General features: G+C 39.7%; 1 protein-coding gene across 6 annotated transcripts in view; it reads right to left on the bottom strand.

The window, feature by feature from the left end:
* The window catches only part of LOC102699239 (myc box-dependent-interacting protein 1), a 67,892-nt gene extending 53,540 nt beyond the window's left edge, over window positions 1-14,352 (bottom strand). For 2 of the 6 annotated variants that reach the window (XM_069197227.1, XM_069197228.1), the window contains exon 1: window positions 13,901-14,351. In XM_069197227.1, coding sequence (XP_069053328.1) covers window positions 13,901-13,981 — 81 coding nt within the window. In that variant the 5' untranslated portion in view covers window positions 13,982-14,351. Of the gene's footprint in view, window positions 1-13,900 lie in introns of all 6 variants that reach the window. The other 4 variants (XM_069197229.1, XM_069197231.1, XM_069197230.1 and 1 more) reach the window with 4 other exon arrangements.
* Between the last annotated feature and the right edge of the window lie 2,323 nt (window positions 14,353-16,675).

The raw sequence follows: 16,675 nt of genomic DNA, 5'->3' as shown, positions 1-16,675 counted from the left end.
TTTTCTGTACATTTAATGGAATGGTTCTTCAATAAAATGTTAAGAACTCTAAAAGAGTGACCTTAGTGTTTCCTTTATGAATTCATAATGACGAGTATATCAGGCATTTCATTATTCTATAAAAGAAAAAAAGACGTGTCATGAAACATATTCACTAAAAGGCATTTATTTGTAAAAAAAAAAAGCACATCCGTTGTCTGTCACTTGACATCCTGAATAACAAAGCCTTCTAACAGTATAGGTGAACAATCTCAGTGATGATGCATCTTTTTCACTTCTCCTATGGTAGAAATTCAAGAAGTGTCTGAAACCTGTTATACAAATTCTTGCTGTTACTTTTTTCTATCCATAAGTGTGTCATTTAAATCAGGAAAAAGACACCATTATTTGAAGACAGATACTTAGGAAAACAGGTCCTAAGCAGTTCTTTAAGTCTTGAAGTGGGAAAGTAACCGTTTTAGAATTGAGACACCTACTGTACTACTCATGAAACCAAATCTTATAAATAGCTGTTTTAGGAGACAGCGGCCTTTTTAAGTTTCACTTCCTGGTCTCAGATGCAACCAGTCAGCCATAAGTGCCAGGACTGCTGACATCAGCTGTTAAATCCAAGTCTCACAGAGCTACAAAGGAGGAAAAAATGTGCATATCAGCTCTTCACTATCACACCTTCACTGCTCAGGCTACCCACAGATAAGGGTTCCTTCACTTCACCAGTTCATTCAAAAGTAAAAGCTTAACAAGTAAACTGTTTCTGAAATAAGACAGAAAGTCAAGAAAACACTTTGAAATGTAGTGAATGGAGATCTCTATTTCTGAGGCATCTTGGGCCCGGTACAACAATGGAAGATGAGACTGTAGGTCTCAGTTCAGCTACTCTGAATTGAAACAAAATCCCAGCGAAGTGCAGAAAACTGGAAGACAGGAAACTGAAAAGGCATGATCAGAGGATAAGGCATGTCAGGATGAAGCCTCAGAGAACAAGGGGTACAGATGAATTATGGACACTGTGAAAAAGCGAAAGACTGGTTGGTAATAACTGCAATCAATTAGAGTAGAACAGGATTCTTATCCGTAAGCTCCAGGAACAGCTCTGTTATTAGGTCAACATTTGATTTCCTGCCGTCGTCACCACAGAACGGCAGAAAAGAAAATGGGTATGGAGAGATAATGAAGTCATTCACTCGGGCATCTTTGATGGCAGCAGCATATCGATTTGTAGTCTTATAATTAGAACTGCAGTTGTTCCACTAAAATAATAATAATACAATTTTGGATCAGTGTCTAAACCTTTCTTTGTGTTAGCCTAGGTGTTTTTCAGCAGCGGATTCCTCTACCTCTGTTTCTAATCTTCTCTCTTTCCGTTCCAGCAGCAGCAGTGTGCAGCAAATGATACAGTAGATCTCTGTATTTCTTCATGTTATATGTTTTTGATATTTAAATTTCAAATGGCACACACACTCACACCAGTGCCACTTCTTTTCAGAATCCCATTAACCTACCGGTATGTCTCTGGACCGTGGAAGGAAACCGGACCACCAGGCAAAACCCCATATGAGCCGGAGGAGAACATACAAACTCCACACAGACAGCTCCCCAGGATTAAGCTCAGGGCTGCGAACCAGCAATGCTAACCACTGCACTACAGTACCACCCTGTACCTAAAAATGTCACCCTAGAATATCTTTCAAACAGCTGATCCATTCAGGCTATAGTCTGCGACTTGAAATTTCTAGATACCAAAAATAACATGATACAAGATCCACAGAATACTTTGAAGTTCTTACATACTTATGCAACTAGATGTACAGTACAATGTGGAGCAACACAGCCCAAGGTCCAATTAACGCTCCTTAGAGCTAAACGTGTAGGACTTAGCCTTTTGCTGCTCATAAACGTTCTTTTAAAATATCACTTCAACAGGAATGTGCAACAGCTGCAGTGGAAACATGAGTCATCGTGTTGAGTTTTCCACAGAAAAGAGTGCTTATTCCATAGGCCTGGAGCTTGGTCAGCGCAAACATTAGAAAGAAACAATTTTTTTTCTTTTTTTTTTTGCTCACTACAATTAACCAGGTGTCACCTTCTTCCCAGCCCATCTACCTTCTCCTCTCACTGGGTAATTATTTTGCTGTTCTGTAAAGCACTTTGAGAAGCCACTTTTAAAGGCACTTAACAAAAATAGCTTACTATATCTTTGCAGGTTTTGCCAACATTCAAACTCTCATTCATATAAAAGCGTTCAATGTTAACATTGTAGTTTTGAATTCATTTTTTACAATCGGATTACTTGCCACAGAAATGAGGCTACCCAAAGATCATCCTCCAGCACACATAATTCTAGCATGTTTCTTTTAAGTTAAAGTATACAGCACTGCAGTGTCAACAGAACATGTCAGTTGCGGAGGACCCATCATGTTAAGTGCACAGAATTGCATTTCAGTGAAGCCCTTGAATCAAAATGCTACCACATTTTACTGAAGTTTACTTTTTTTTACACAGTGTAAATCTGAAGACAAGATTTCAACAGCGGTGGTTTTGTAGGACACAGCACATTATGCAATGCCATTTGGAAAAACAACTGAACATAAGAACCACAAAAACTGTTTCCACTAACCACACCTCACACCCAGATCAGACTTAAACTAATCAATTCCAGTACAGCCCTCGTTCATCCTGGTTAGGCACTTTATTTCATAAAACACTTCCAGACAAAAAGGAATTTCCAGGAAACAGGTTTTACATCTGGGCTGGGAAAAGACCTCTCTGGCACTTTTCATGAGGATAGACTGCTCTTTGCTCACAGCCAGACCCTAAAGCCTGGAGCTCTAGTCCACACGTGCATTTAATAAGGATTAGCAGGCCTTAGTCTCTTTAAGTCTATTCTTAGGCAGGAGCCTCATGAAAAAGGGTGGGCATGCAGAGAAGGACAGGGAATGATGGTACCAGAGATCTACTGAAAACCTGCAATAAGAGGGGTAGCGACCAGGAATTCAGGTGGTGGGAACATCAGAAGAGACAGTGATCCCCATGAACAGAATGTCAACCTCTCCACACTACCCTCCATCTGTCGTAAGGATTTGATCTTGGACCAGAACCACCTGCCTTTCTAGGTACGATTAAAATTTCAGCTTTAAGAAATCATGGGACACAGTGCAGTCAGCTAAGCTGAAAATTAAAAATATAAATATATATATATTCGCATTGATTACAGTGACGGACTGGGATCCTGTCCAGGGTGTACCCTGCCTTGCACCCACGTCTTGCCAGGATAGGCTCCAGGCTCCCCCATGTCACTGAATTTGAAGAAGCAGATAGAAAAGTGGATGGATGTTACTGATCAGGGTGGCATGGTGGCACAGTGGTTAGCGTTGTCGCCACTCAACACTGGAGCACTAGGTTCAATTCAGGTGCACTGGTTTCCTGCAGTCCACAAACATCAGTGTACATTAACTGGCTTCTGGGAAGGCTGATGTGAGTGTAGCTGGTAGCCAGCTGATCTGAAGAGCTCACTCAACCCTGTCTTGGATGAGGGCAGTGTTTCCAGCAACTTAGCTGGGTAACTTGCTCCAAACTCCCACAACCCTCTGTGTAAAGAAGTGCCTACATTTTAAATGCACGTTCGCAGAGTTCCCTCTTGAGCCCTCTGGTTCGAATTTCACTGTTCATACTAAAGGCATTCGCTGGGTCAATCTTGTCAACGCCTTTTAAAACTCTGAATAACTGCATCATAACTAGATCAAACACTCCCACAATGAGCATGTTATTTTTAGTAACCTGAACTTGTAACTTGGACAAATTGTGGAGCCTCAGGAAAAATAGCTTCTTGATGTTTATGAAATCATTTATTAAAGACAAAGTGAAAAAGCAATTTCGGACACTTTACTGGATTATAACTGGATTATTTACTGGACTTTTTTCTTTAAAAAAAATAGTACACTATACAGTACTTTATAGCATGGATTACAACATGATATATAATGTGATTATAATAAAGCTTATTATCCATTAATATAGATTATGTTCTTGATACTTCTCCATGGTTTTACTCTTAAGACAGCATTGTATCAGTAGTTCATTTTTGAAATAATTTGTGCTCATTTTGAAGCTCCTTCTTCATCTCACTTGATGAAATGATACACTTCATGAATGAATATTAAAGGGATAGAGTTATTTAATATCAAGTAGGCAGTTTTATGTGATCTTACAATTCATTTAACAGCATTTTTCATACCACATTATTTTTTTACAATTCCAGTAAAATGAAGGCTCTACCACTTTTTTTATAAACTATTTTAATAAGTTTAAGAAACTGAAACTCAAATGAATTTTCAATGTCATAGAAACAAATATCATAACAACCACTGTGTCCTGTAGTGCCATTTGGGTAAGAAGCAACCCACTGCATGCACATCAGACAAAAAATTCTAGGGTTCCAGTGTAGACACTGAAAATGTCCAACTATAATTCATATTATGGCTCCCAACACTTCCTAATTTATGTGGTACTAGTCATCTCTAGATTTACTGTAACTAGTACTAAAATATTATGAATCTGAGCAAGCAAAGACAGGATATCTGTCACAAGAGACAAGCAACTACAAAATTATACATACAGTATATACTGTATACTGTATGTTAATGAAAGAGTGAATCAAATGTTCACAGACAATACAGTTAACATAACTGTTGCAAAATGGAGTTCACTCAGCAACCACAATGACCGCCTTACATCCCTTTTGTCAGCAAAATTCAAACCATCGCCGTCTTTGAAACAATAGCACAGACTGCCATGAAATTCTGCAGGTTTTGCCACATTCAAACCTGCTTCAGATCTGTATCTGTAGCTCACCGAAGGCTGAAGAGACGCTTTTCAAACCCACGCCAGATCACCACCTTATCGTCAAAATGTGCCCTAGAATGGTAACAGTTCTTTCAAAACACTGGCCAATCAGTTCCCAGCTCAGTAGATACAGTCGATATAGATTGCCGTATCACCCTGCAACTCACAGCTGGCAGCCCACTGAAGCTCAGCAGGTGTGAGCCTGGTCAGTACCTGGATGGGAGACCTCCTGGGAAAGCTAAGGATGCTGCTGGAAAGGGTGTTACTAGGAAGAGAAGGGAGTCCCATATTTTCTACATTTCTTTATAATGGACTTTACTGTGCTTTGGGGGATATGTAATGCCTTGAAAAGTTTTTCTCTTCCCGTGCTTGGTGCTTTTTAATAACCCTGTCCCAGATTTACCCTGACCGTTCCTTAGTCTTCATGATGTAGTTTTGGTTGGGAACTGTGGGACCTCCCAGAGATAGGTGTGTTTATCCCGAACTCACGTGAAACGCCCACCTTGCACACTGGTGGACTCCAATCCACCAATTCTACGGCTTCTAAAGACTTTTGTTTGCACAAGAGCCTATTTTGGTGTGTCATAGTAAAAGGGGTACATTTATAGTCAATTTCGGAGGATCTGTCGGATTTTGTCTTCACTTTATAGAGTGTTTTCTGTCAATCAATGGCAGAAACTCCAAGTGAAAAACATTATGATTCCTTACTGAAACACAAACACAAAATGTCCGGGGCGGGAGGAGATACTTTTGATAGCCACTGCAGAAGGAGAAGGAGAAATCTTTAACAGATTTCTGTTGTGCCTATAGGTTGAGAAGACGTTTCAGTCTGCCACTTAACATTTATCATAGTGCTTTGCTGCCGATAGTATAATTCTGAGATTACTTTTTGGTAACTGTGGGTAGAAACCACGACTGGGCTCTTTCACCTACTGTACTGCATCCTTGTAGCGAAGACTTCGACCGTACTCACACAAACAGAAACAAGTAGTTGAGCCCAGGCCTCACATACAGAGCAGACACAGGAGGAGTGCTGCAATGCAGTACCACAAGCTCAGTGAAAGTCTTAAACAGGCCAAACCCCTTCAAAAAAAAAAAAATGATTCCGGGCTTCTTTATTAAAACAGGTGGAGGAAAATCTAAAAAAGGACAGGCTTTCTATCAAAAAGCAATGTCAGGGATGTGAATAAACAATAAATTGAACAAAATATATTTTCCTTTTTTTTTCTATATACAATTCATTTTTTGAATACTACAGTACTTTGAATCGCATTCCTTTCCACACTCTAAAACGTACACAGCAAAAGTATTAAAAAAGGTTACCGTGTTAGCTTTTTGTTTTGAGCAAGCAAAACATTTCATAACAGCAATCTCCAACTTACTGTAACTGCTTAATGAAGATGATAACCAAAAGCATGAAACTAGACTATATTTAAAGATCATTCTCCATCCCTGCAGCAGAACACATGCTTAGATAATCCCATTTGTTAATATAAATGCCTTTTGACCTAAAAAAACAACCATTATCAAAAAGCTACTTAATGCTGGTAAGGACGCAGTAAGCATGCAACACCAAGAAGGGGGTGTCAGATCTCTACAGAGCACAGACACAACAGGATGTTGTAGACACGCCAATTAACTCAACTAGCAAGTGTCTGAAGGCGAGAAGAAACCTGTGCATTCAGAAAAAAAACTCTGTGCAAACACAGGGAGAACATGCAAAATCCACAAGGTGTCCCTACATAGGTCCAGACTCAGGATCTAACAGCTGTAAGGCTAATTAACTGCTAAATAACACTCCTTCATACTGCCCTATGAGGCAGTGATAGAAAGAGGTCTCCATGATAATACCAGTTCAGACTAATCACCACACCTGCTTCACACATGTATTTACCAGTGGGATCACATAGCAGCCCCTGAGCAAACTAACAAAGAGGACTTTGGAAAATACCTCGGCAAAATGTTTTAGCACATTTAGCTATAGAATATATGCTGCAGGATAACAGACACGTTTACCTTACTTGCAAATACGAAACTGTGCGTTTAAGAAGGATCACTGCAAAAGTGCTTTATCCACACAGAAAAAAGACTTCAAGCTTTTATGAATTTTTAAAATAGAGGCAAACGCTACAACAGGCTTCTCACAGAGCATTCTCACATTGTTGTGTAGTGAAAAAGCAATATAGTAAAAAGCAAAACCATCAAACTCTCGGAGCTGCCAAAGAAATTCACCAACCTTTCCATGAAACTGACGATTAGATAACATTTCATGCAGACAATGTCTTAATCTAATGTCTACTGAGCTACAATTTAAATTCCCCCGATACCAGATTAATTCCAGTTCTGATGGACTGCTGAAAGATCCTATCCGATTTTCGATTCATCTGTCCATCCATTTTGTTGCCACTTTTTCAAATTTAGGGTCAAGGCGCTATTCCAATAATAATTTCTCTGAGAACAGTGGAAAATACAATCACTGGGTCCAGGAGATTTTGAGATTTTTTAGACACTGTTATCCCTTGCAATATTTCGCCGTCCATTATGAACAATAGTGAGCAAGGATTTCTTTAAGGCAGTGTTATTATCCCTAATCTCTTGTCACACTCTACATGTATTCATATTTCTTCAACACTTCACCCATTTCCCATGTAGTATCCACATGATAATAATATCTACCACCGAGAAAAAATAATGTATATTTCTGGCATTATGGGGCATTTGTGACTGCAACTGCTCAGGTTAAGTGAAGCCAGCACAAAAAGGATATTTCCCCCTGCTCAAAAATGTCACTCGGTACACAACAGGTGATTACCAGCTGTGTTACTATTCCAGGCGACGGTATTTTTTAAATAAAACCCATTATTTTTCCACTCACTGAGCGTGCCCAACATCACCAAAAAAAAACAAAACTTTACAACTGTCATTCCAATTTCTGAATGAAATGTAAGCAGGGCTTTTTTAAACTTTTTTGTATCAAATGGATGTAGATTTAACAGGGTCTCTGTTTTATTACTGTATACAGTGAATGTGTTGTATTCATTTTACAGTATGTATTGTATAGTCTCATCACTTTAGGGGAATTATAGGGGAAAACACACAGCATAAAACTAGACATAAGACAAACATCCACCTTATTTAAGAATTAATTTGATAGGAGTACATTATCCGTGTACATGAACAGCAGTCTAAAGGCATGTGTAGCAGGAAGGCTATGAACATGCTTAGAATTAAGAAAGATTTAAAATGATTATCTTTATGTGCCTTGAACTGAAAATAAAACCCTGAAACTGCTTTTCAGTCAACTCCTCTAACTCACTTTTCTTCCCTCACTCTCCGGCACCACCATGAACCGGGCTCTTTCCTGTGATCCACATAGATGATTCTGCGTCTGAAAGTCCAGGAATGAGGCACACCTGGACACCTGGAGCCCAGCTGGAAGTCATCCATCATAAATCCCCTGACAAGCCCAGAGTGATCCACCAGCAAGCCAGATGGAGATGTCCACCACACCTGGGCACGTCACACCAGTTCGCCACCTGTGACTGGTGTGACTTGAAAGTTAAATGAGCAGAGATGCTTTCCGCAAGCCTGGCAGCTTAAACACGTTGGCAAACACATTTAGCCGAAAGTAACTGTCAGGCCCAGAGGTCTACAGTAGGGAAATCTGCCTATAACTTCCTCGGCCACAAGTTTTGTGACGAGCTCTCGATTGTCACTTTCCTCAATCGCCAAATTAATACAGCTGGACCTTTGTCAACCTCACTGAATATCAACCAATATGTCCAGAATACAGAAAATGCCATTCGGAATACTTAATTCATCCCCAGGGGTGCACTTTAAGCAGCATACAACATATAACACAAGACCAAAAAAAGCAGACCTCTCCCCATGCAAACACACCAGAGCCAAATTCCCCAGAAGTCAATTAACCTATAGGGCAGTATGAGCCATGTTGCCTCGAACCCAGGGCCGCAACGCTGCAATCCCTGGGATGCTGTATGGGTGTTTTGTATCAAACAATAGCACTGAAAATCCCATTAAATACATTAGGATTCCAGATTGTAATGCAATAAAATGTGAAGAGACCAAGGGGGTGAGTAGTTTTGATATAACCTGAGGAGAACATACAAACTCCACACACACAGCACCCCAGGAATTGAACCCAGGGCCCCAGCGCTGTGGGGTAGCAATGCCCACCACTGTCCCAGACAAGCTGCTTCACCTTTATTTCACTTAAAAGTTAAACTTACGAAGTGCCATCAATCAATACCTGGACATTTAAAAAATGTTCCCAATCAAAAGTCCTGCACATAGTGACTGTGCCATATTAACAGAAGTTAAACACTATGGAATAAAGATTAGTTCACTATCTAAACTGTGCTCTTATTAGAATTCCGTTTTATATCCCAAGTTGCGTACGTACAGTACTTCCAAGGTTAGCTATATTTGCGTTAATGCTGTTGGAATAAAAAGTGTCCGTCTTTAACCACACCTCAACACGAATATCAAAGATAGACATTGGAAATTAGTAGTATTCATGTGACTAAATAGAGACTCAGGAGATATTGCATTTTATTAAGGAAACTCATCAATTCCCAAATTACCATATACCTATAACTGTAGCTCTTTCTACAACTTCTTGTGTAATTTAAGAAGATAATGAGCTGAAATAACATCAGAAAGGCATGACCTGAAAGAGGAACAAGACAGTCGCTGTCAGCATTTTGTAAGATTAACATATAATTAAATATAGCATTTTCCTTTTCCTTTCAACGGGTTGCAGGGAGGATTATACTTAGAAGTATAATTTAAAATGTTCAGTGCATATAATTTAAAAAAAGCTTATGAAACACTGAATGGAGTTGTCTGCTGTAACTAAATTCATTTAGAGCTACTATGCCGAGCACCACGAACTTCAGTGTTCATCTGGGGCCAAAAAAGACCTCAATTTATTAAATAGATATATTCCTCATAATAACAGAAAAAGAAACAAAATAAAGTCCGACTGTGCACAATTTGTTAAATATTCCGTCTCAATTTTAAGCATTTGCATTTATTTTTTGTTTCAATATCCACCGCTTATCAATTTATAAGATAACCTGCTTGTAACAGTGACAACAAAGTAAAACAAAGTTCTCTAGAATTTCAATTTGGACTTGCAATTTATGAAAAGGCATTCCAGACATATCCACCCACATCCATTTTCTAACTACTTCATCCAATACAGAGTCGTCAGGGAGCCAGAGCCTATCCCAGCAAGCAAAGGGCTCAAGGTTGGATATGCCCTGGACAGGACACCAGTTCAACGCAGCTCACGCAAACACTAGGGCCAGTTTTCCTAGAATCCACATTATTTAACCTACCAGCATGTTTTGCTACTGTGGGAGGCAACAGGAGCACCTGGAGGAAACCCACATAAACAAGGGGAGAACATACAAACTCCATGCAGATAACGCCTCCAGGTCCAGAATTCAGCCTACAAGCATGGTACTATGAGACAGAAATGCTAACCACTGCACCACCAATATTTTACAACCTTTTCAATACCTGTGGTCCTACACAACAAAATGGCAGGATCAAAAATCATCACATTGCAGGATAAACTTCAGACTGCTTCATTCAAGAATTGTCTTGCTAGTTACGTCCATACCCAGCTGGTATCATCTTGGGGAAAACCCAATGATCCTGCTATATAATGATGTTTTATTCTTCAATTACAGTTTGCAGAACTGCGTTTGTGTGTTAACCAATAAGGCTGTTGGAATGAATTTGGTCAATCACACTAATTCATTCTGTAATATGAACTTTCTGGTTGTGACTGAACTGATAAGTGAGCTATTTCAACATTGGAAGGTACAGTATCATCCTAGAAACCTCCTAATACATAATTATAATGTTCCTACTCAACAAAGAAGGAAGCTAGAGTGACATTCTCCTTCTAATTAACCAGTAATCTGATTTTAAACATGAGCAATAACCATACAATTTATGTCATCACAATGGCATAATTGAATATCAGAAATGATACTACTAATTTAAGACTTCCTGTGTTTAAACCTTGGGTTATTAGCCAATTAAACGCTATCATAGTATTTATCAAAATGGTGTTAGTAAAATTAAATTACTGTAAAAAGCTATTCCCAGAAATGGAAGTAGCATACTTTTTCAGGCATCTCCACATACAATGGGATTCAAATGATCAATACCTATGCTCACACCTTAGAAAAGGCGGTAATAAAATTTGTCCAGATTTGCTATAAAAGTCAAACTGCTGATGACGATCTGTTTAGCCAATTAGCTCCAGGCATCAAAGGTATAATTCTGTCAATAATGTAATTCAAACATAGAAAAAGGAGTTCAGGATTTTTTATCATTCATGACTGCGACAATTAAACTGACAAATTACTGTAGTGTATGTCTCTAAATTACAAAAAGCAAAATTACTTCCACAAATCTTTATTTCCCTTTTGTGGTTACTGTTTAATCAAAACATTGTGGCCTTTCAAAAAACAGAACATGTTTCACCCATGATCAACATTTTTTAAACAGATTCAGGTATGTTTACACATGTACGTTATAGCAATATTTTTATTTTCATTTTTTGCCTAATATCAGCGTAGCTATGGTAATATTACTGCAGGTATACACACTGCAACTTTATACCACAATAATGCAGTTATTTTTTGTAAGATCTCAATTATTGTCTTTGGCGCTAAGCAAACAATGAATTTGAAATCTGGTTACAGACTTCTGCTTTCTATCATCATTAAACTACTAGAGCTAATTAACATTTTTTACAATTCATACTGACTTCTTGCTCTTAAAACATACCATACATTAAAGGTAGACTATTCCTAATAATATTAAATAACTTTCTTTATAGGTAAGCATTCCTACAGTACTTATTAGCACTCAGTGACATTCATCCTGTTTTAGTAGGGATATAAATAATTTTTGAACATTCTTCCTTTCTAAATAACATCCATTCCACCCTTTTCTGCTACATTGCTTTACCATAGAATTTAATAACACGGAGACGTTCTCGGAAGATAACAGACTAACTGCAGTTCTGGTTCTTCTTCAGTCTTCATAAACATGAAAGTTAAGATAATGTGCTCCGTTTAGAAAAACAGAAACAAAACAAGGATATTCTGCCAAAATATTCAAAACCTAAAAAGCGGTCTGAGGCGAAAACAGGTCCAAACCACGTCTGCTCTGAGACACAAAAGCTAAGATTGGCCATAGGTTTACAGCGGATTCAGGACTGGCAAAGGGCACTTGTTTAAATGGGAAATTGTGTATTGTGTATTGCTTGAAAGAAACTCTCAAGGTGGGTGGCATTGCTGCCTCACAGTGCTGGGGTCTTTAATTAGGTTTTAATTCAAGACCTGGGGTGCTGTCTGTGTGGAGTTTGTATGTTCTCCCTGTGTTCGCATTGGTTTTCTCCCATAGTCCAAAAACATACTGGTAAGTTAACTGGCTTCTGGGAAAATTGGCCCTCGTGTGTGTGTGTGCCCTCTGATGGACTGGCGTCCTGTCCAGGGTGTACCCTGCCTTGCACCTGTTACTTGCAGGGATAGGCTCCGACTCCCCCACGACCCTGAATTGTACGAACTGGTCAGAAAGTGGATGTTGAGTGAATCTGTCAAGGTACGTGTTAAAAGCCAGTGGCGTGTTGTGAACAACAGGCTCATCAGCCCGAAGAGTGAAGGATACCAAACAACAATCTCGGGAAAAAAATCATATTTTTGTAGTTTCCAAAGGAGAACCATTTGAAGTTGCCTTAGCCCTCATTTAAATATCGATACGTATTCCTCTTGCATGTTGTGTTCAGTTGCCGTTTAAGGCAAAGCACTTCTACACTAAAAAAAAATGCTGGTAAATATTAAAATGAAGGGATGAGGTTTATTTTTCTCGCGGCATTTTAATAACCCCCCCAGGTTTGAAAACGTTAAAACAATAGAAAAAAATAATTATAAATAAATAATAAATCTAGACTAAACATAAAAAACTGCAATGTATTCTAAAAGTGATCTACAGCACAAACAAAATCTGTTTTTTTTTGGGTAATATTGGATGTATTTGATATCAGTTTTAAAGGGTGAGCGAGCAACGTTGGGTTACGTGAATGTATTGAAAACTGAGCTTCAAAATAACCGCATATCTTCGCTGCGTGTGCCTGAAACCCTTCATATGAGATGGGAGTCCTCAGAGGAAAGGGTACTTCTCAAGCGAGGAAAAAATGCCGCTTGACGGCTCAAGAAACGATGCCTGGCGCTCACATCATTGCGTAACAGGGACAGAAGCGTGGACTTCGTCTCTGACTGCCGTCATCTCCGCCTTGCTCCACTGAAGCACATCGGCAAAAACTGCAGAAATACTGTTAATCGTTTATATTGAGAAACGCACGTCAGCAGGGGTGGGTAATCTGTACGGAAGACATATAACATAGCCGGGTCCTTCAAAACAGTCACAAAGCTTTCCTGAAGGCAGCGCAAAAAAAAAACAACGTTACAATGTCAGGAGCCACGATACAGAATTACTGTATATTTAGACAGACCAGAACCAAGTACAACAGGAGATGATCGCCAGGGCAATTCTAGCTTAAAAAGCACGAATCGGGTTTCCTGTGAGACTGTAGTATCTGCGAAATTGCAAGGCAAAGGAAAAAGTGGCATAAACAAGGGCATCCTGAAAATGCAGCAGTGCATTTGATGCTTAGGAGCGTCGCGGCTCGTCATTGGGTCGAATGCATGTTTATTACAAGAATGTTATATTCGACAGACGAAGCCACCCTCCACATTTTATGCCTCAAAACTAGACAAAGATAGATCAAGGCTTAGAATTACTTCTGGCAAGATATGCTATTTTTAGCAGCTCTATGTAGAGTCCACTATTCCTGCAGTAACTCTTAGCCAGCTGTCACTATTATGTCTTTGCTGTCCCATATGCGCCGCTTCAGCGACGAGGACTGGGATGAATCCCATCGATTTAGCGCCGTGACATTTACCGAGAATGAAATGATACAGTCTTAGCCCAAAGGCAGCGCTCGCCTTACCTTTTCCTGAGCCCTCGTTAATTTCTTCTGCACGTTGCTGGCTAGTTTACCAGCGGTGACTCCTTTCCCCATCTCAGCCATCTTGTCTTCTTGTCTTCTGATAAATACTCGAATAAAAGCGTGTGGTCCAAAACAAAAAAAATAATAAATAAACCTAGAGAAACAATGGACTAACCCCGTTAAAGGGACAGAGGAAGAGTACCGTATGTGCAACGGGTAAATCTTTAAAGGGGCAGAACGGTGTCCTAAAGCGTATGTTAGCTCAGCCTCTTAAAGGCACACGACGGTTTTTCTAATTCAACGCCTTAAAGAATAGCAGTAAATAAAATCAAACTTTGCTTGTATGAAAAAAAAATAAAGTATCCCTTTTCGTCTTTCTATAAGCGATTCTACTTTTTTTAAAAACAATTATTTATGACTACATAGGTATTTTTTTGTGAAAAACCCTAGCCGTAGAAATCAATACGATCTAGCAGCATAACCAATAGGATATCGGGGCTATTTTTCTCCAAGACAATCTGGTTAGTACAGCCTCTTAAAGCGGCAGGTCCACCTTTCACTGTAAAGCGTGCAATATGTATTGTAACGCAACGGGGCCGTAAGCGTTACAGTATTTTTTTAATTGAAGATGTATGAGCAGACAGACCCCGAACTTTTTTATTTTGAGTGTGGAGGTGTTCTCATTAGGTTAGGACCAGGCTTTTGAGCGCATCGATCATGCTTTCAGTACAGTACTTGTTTAAAAAGCTTTACCAGTTGGTGCGATCTTCGGAGATTATGTTTTCTTATTCTGTTCTCTGTTCAGTGGACAGCTAATCGACAGCCCTTCGAGCTATGCCACCAAGCAAGGAATAAATAAAACAAGATAGCAATTTGAAACTGGGGGTGTGACGCACCGAGCAATTAAGTGCTCGGAAACGCGACATGAATTCCCAATAATTAAGATTCCTGATGCACTGGTGTCATGGGAAGGACACACACACTGACTGAGCAGGAATGGAGATACTGTAACTGTTAATGTACTGTGGCCTCATTATTTTTTACACCTGTAGCGGCAGTATGTATACAGTAACTCAATGCATTATCATTAGAACCTTTGTTACCACTTTGTTGAAACGTATTTTGTTGATTCAGGCCTCATTTCAGAACCTTTCCTCAAACGGAATACACTTGAAGAGAAGACATTGAGCCTTTCTAGCTTTTGTTTCTTAGTTTCCTAGTTCTAATACACTGGTACTCTGACCCCTGCTTGCTTCCTACTCCTATCTCAGTGGAACCTCCAGAGGTGGTGCAGTGATTCTGTGGCTCTGTGACTAAGGATCTGCATCTGTATCTGTGGCTGGAAGCTTGCTGGTTCAAATCCCACAGCTGGCAGAGGAATCCTACTCTATTGGGCCCCTGAGCCAGGCCCTTAACCCCAGCTGCTCCAGGGGTGCTGTATAAATGGCTGACCCTGTGCTCTGACCCCGAGCTTCTCTCTCCCTGTCTGTGTGTCTCATGGAGAGCAAGCTGGGGTAGGCGAAAAGACAAACTCCTAATGCAAGAAATTGTATATGGCTAATAAAATGATCTTATCTCATCCCACGTCCCCTGGATCGCCCCACAGCTTTGTTTGGCTACTCTGTGTTCCTCAGCCTTGACCCCTGCTCATCTCTTCAACTTGCCTCCCAGATTCCCTACGGCTTGTTCCTTCCCACTGTCTTCCCAGCTTTGGACTCAACTGTACTCGACTATGACTCTCACCCTTCCCTAGTTCCCTGACCAGCCACAGCACCACGTCTGACTGCATGAATGTCAAGCAGTTGGCCTGTCCGGGCTAGCGTGACTGATTTAGCCAGCAGCCTGTTCCGTGTCTCGTCTCCAGAGTGTCCAGAATCCAGTAGCACACGGCTCTGGGCTAGTCCCAGTCTACTGCTGGAAGGGCTCCCCAACTTGGCTGAGTCTCACCCAGCTAACAGGTTCTGTCACCTTCCTGGATCATGTCACAAGACCCCTCTCATGAACACTCCATTACACAATCCTCCCAAAACATTAAGTTATAGACAAAACCTAGTATGTGACAAAATGTTGCTAACTAAATAGTAAGTAAATAGTTTTAACTTCATTTTCTGCCACGCAGTCTCTGAGTTACACTGTGAGAGAGTGTAACTGAAGGCAGCTGAAGCTATGTAGACAAACTGCTTGTTTAAAAGCCAAAGACTAATTATTTAGTTGTCAACAAAATCATTAAACCCAAATGACTAGATCACAAAGAACTGATTTAAAGACAACCACATGACTTTAATCCCTTTAATCCCTTTAAAATACTACAGGAAAAGCTTGATCATAGAGTAGAAAATAAAACATATACAACATTAATATATCTATGTACTGTATGTATGTTATTTATAGAAATACTATAATAAAAATAAAAACTCACACCATGTTGTATCATCTGATGCATGTTCTCTTGTGAAGACAGATGTAATAATATTATTCATAATAACTCGGATAAAAAATAACGTTATTTATAAAGCGCCTTTCCAAACCCAAGCACACTGTGCAGCACGAATATAGAAAAAGACACAAAAACTACAACAGACGTAAATGAAGAAAAAAAAAACAAAAGCATACAGGTTTTTACAGGTGTAGGCAATCGGACGTAGACTTTGGTAAAAAAGGTCATTTTAAGTTTAAATCTGAAGAGAGTTACAGAAATTCTCTGGCAGAGTTTGAGGAAGATCTTTCCACAACACTGGAGCAGAGACAGAGTCACAAAAAGTCCGGGATGTAGCC

Source organism: Lepisosteus oculatus, chromosome 12, assembly GCF_040954835.1.
Source record: "Lepisosteus oculatus isolate fLepOcu1 chromosome 12, fLepOcu1.hap2, whole genome shotgun sequence".
NCBI classification, from domain to species: Eukaryota; Metazoa; Chordata; class Actinopteri; order Semionotiformes; family Lepisosteidae; genus Lepisosteus; species Lepisosteus oculatus.
The sequence above is the reverse complement of the archived record's forward strand: the minus strand, read 5'-3'. Positions and strand labels throughout refer to the sequence as shown.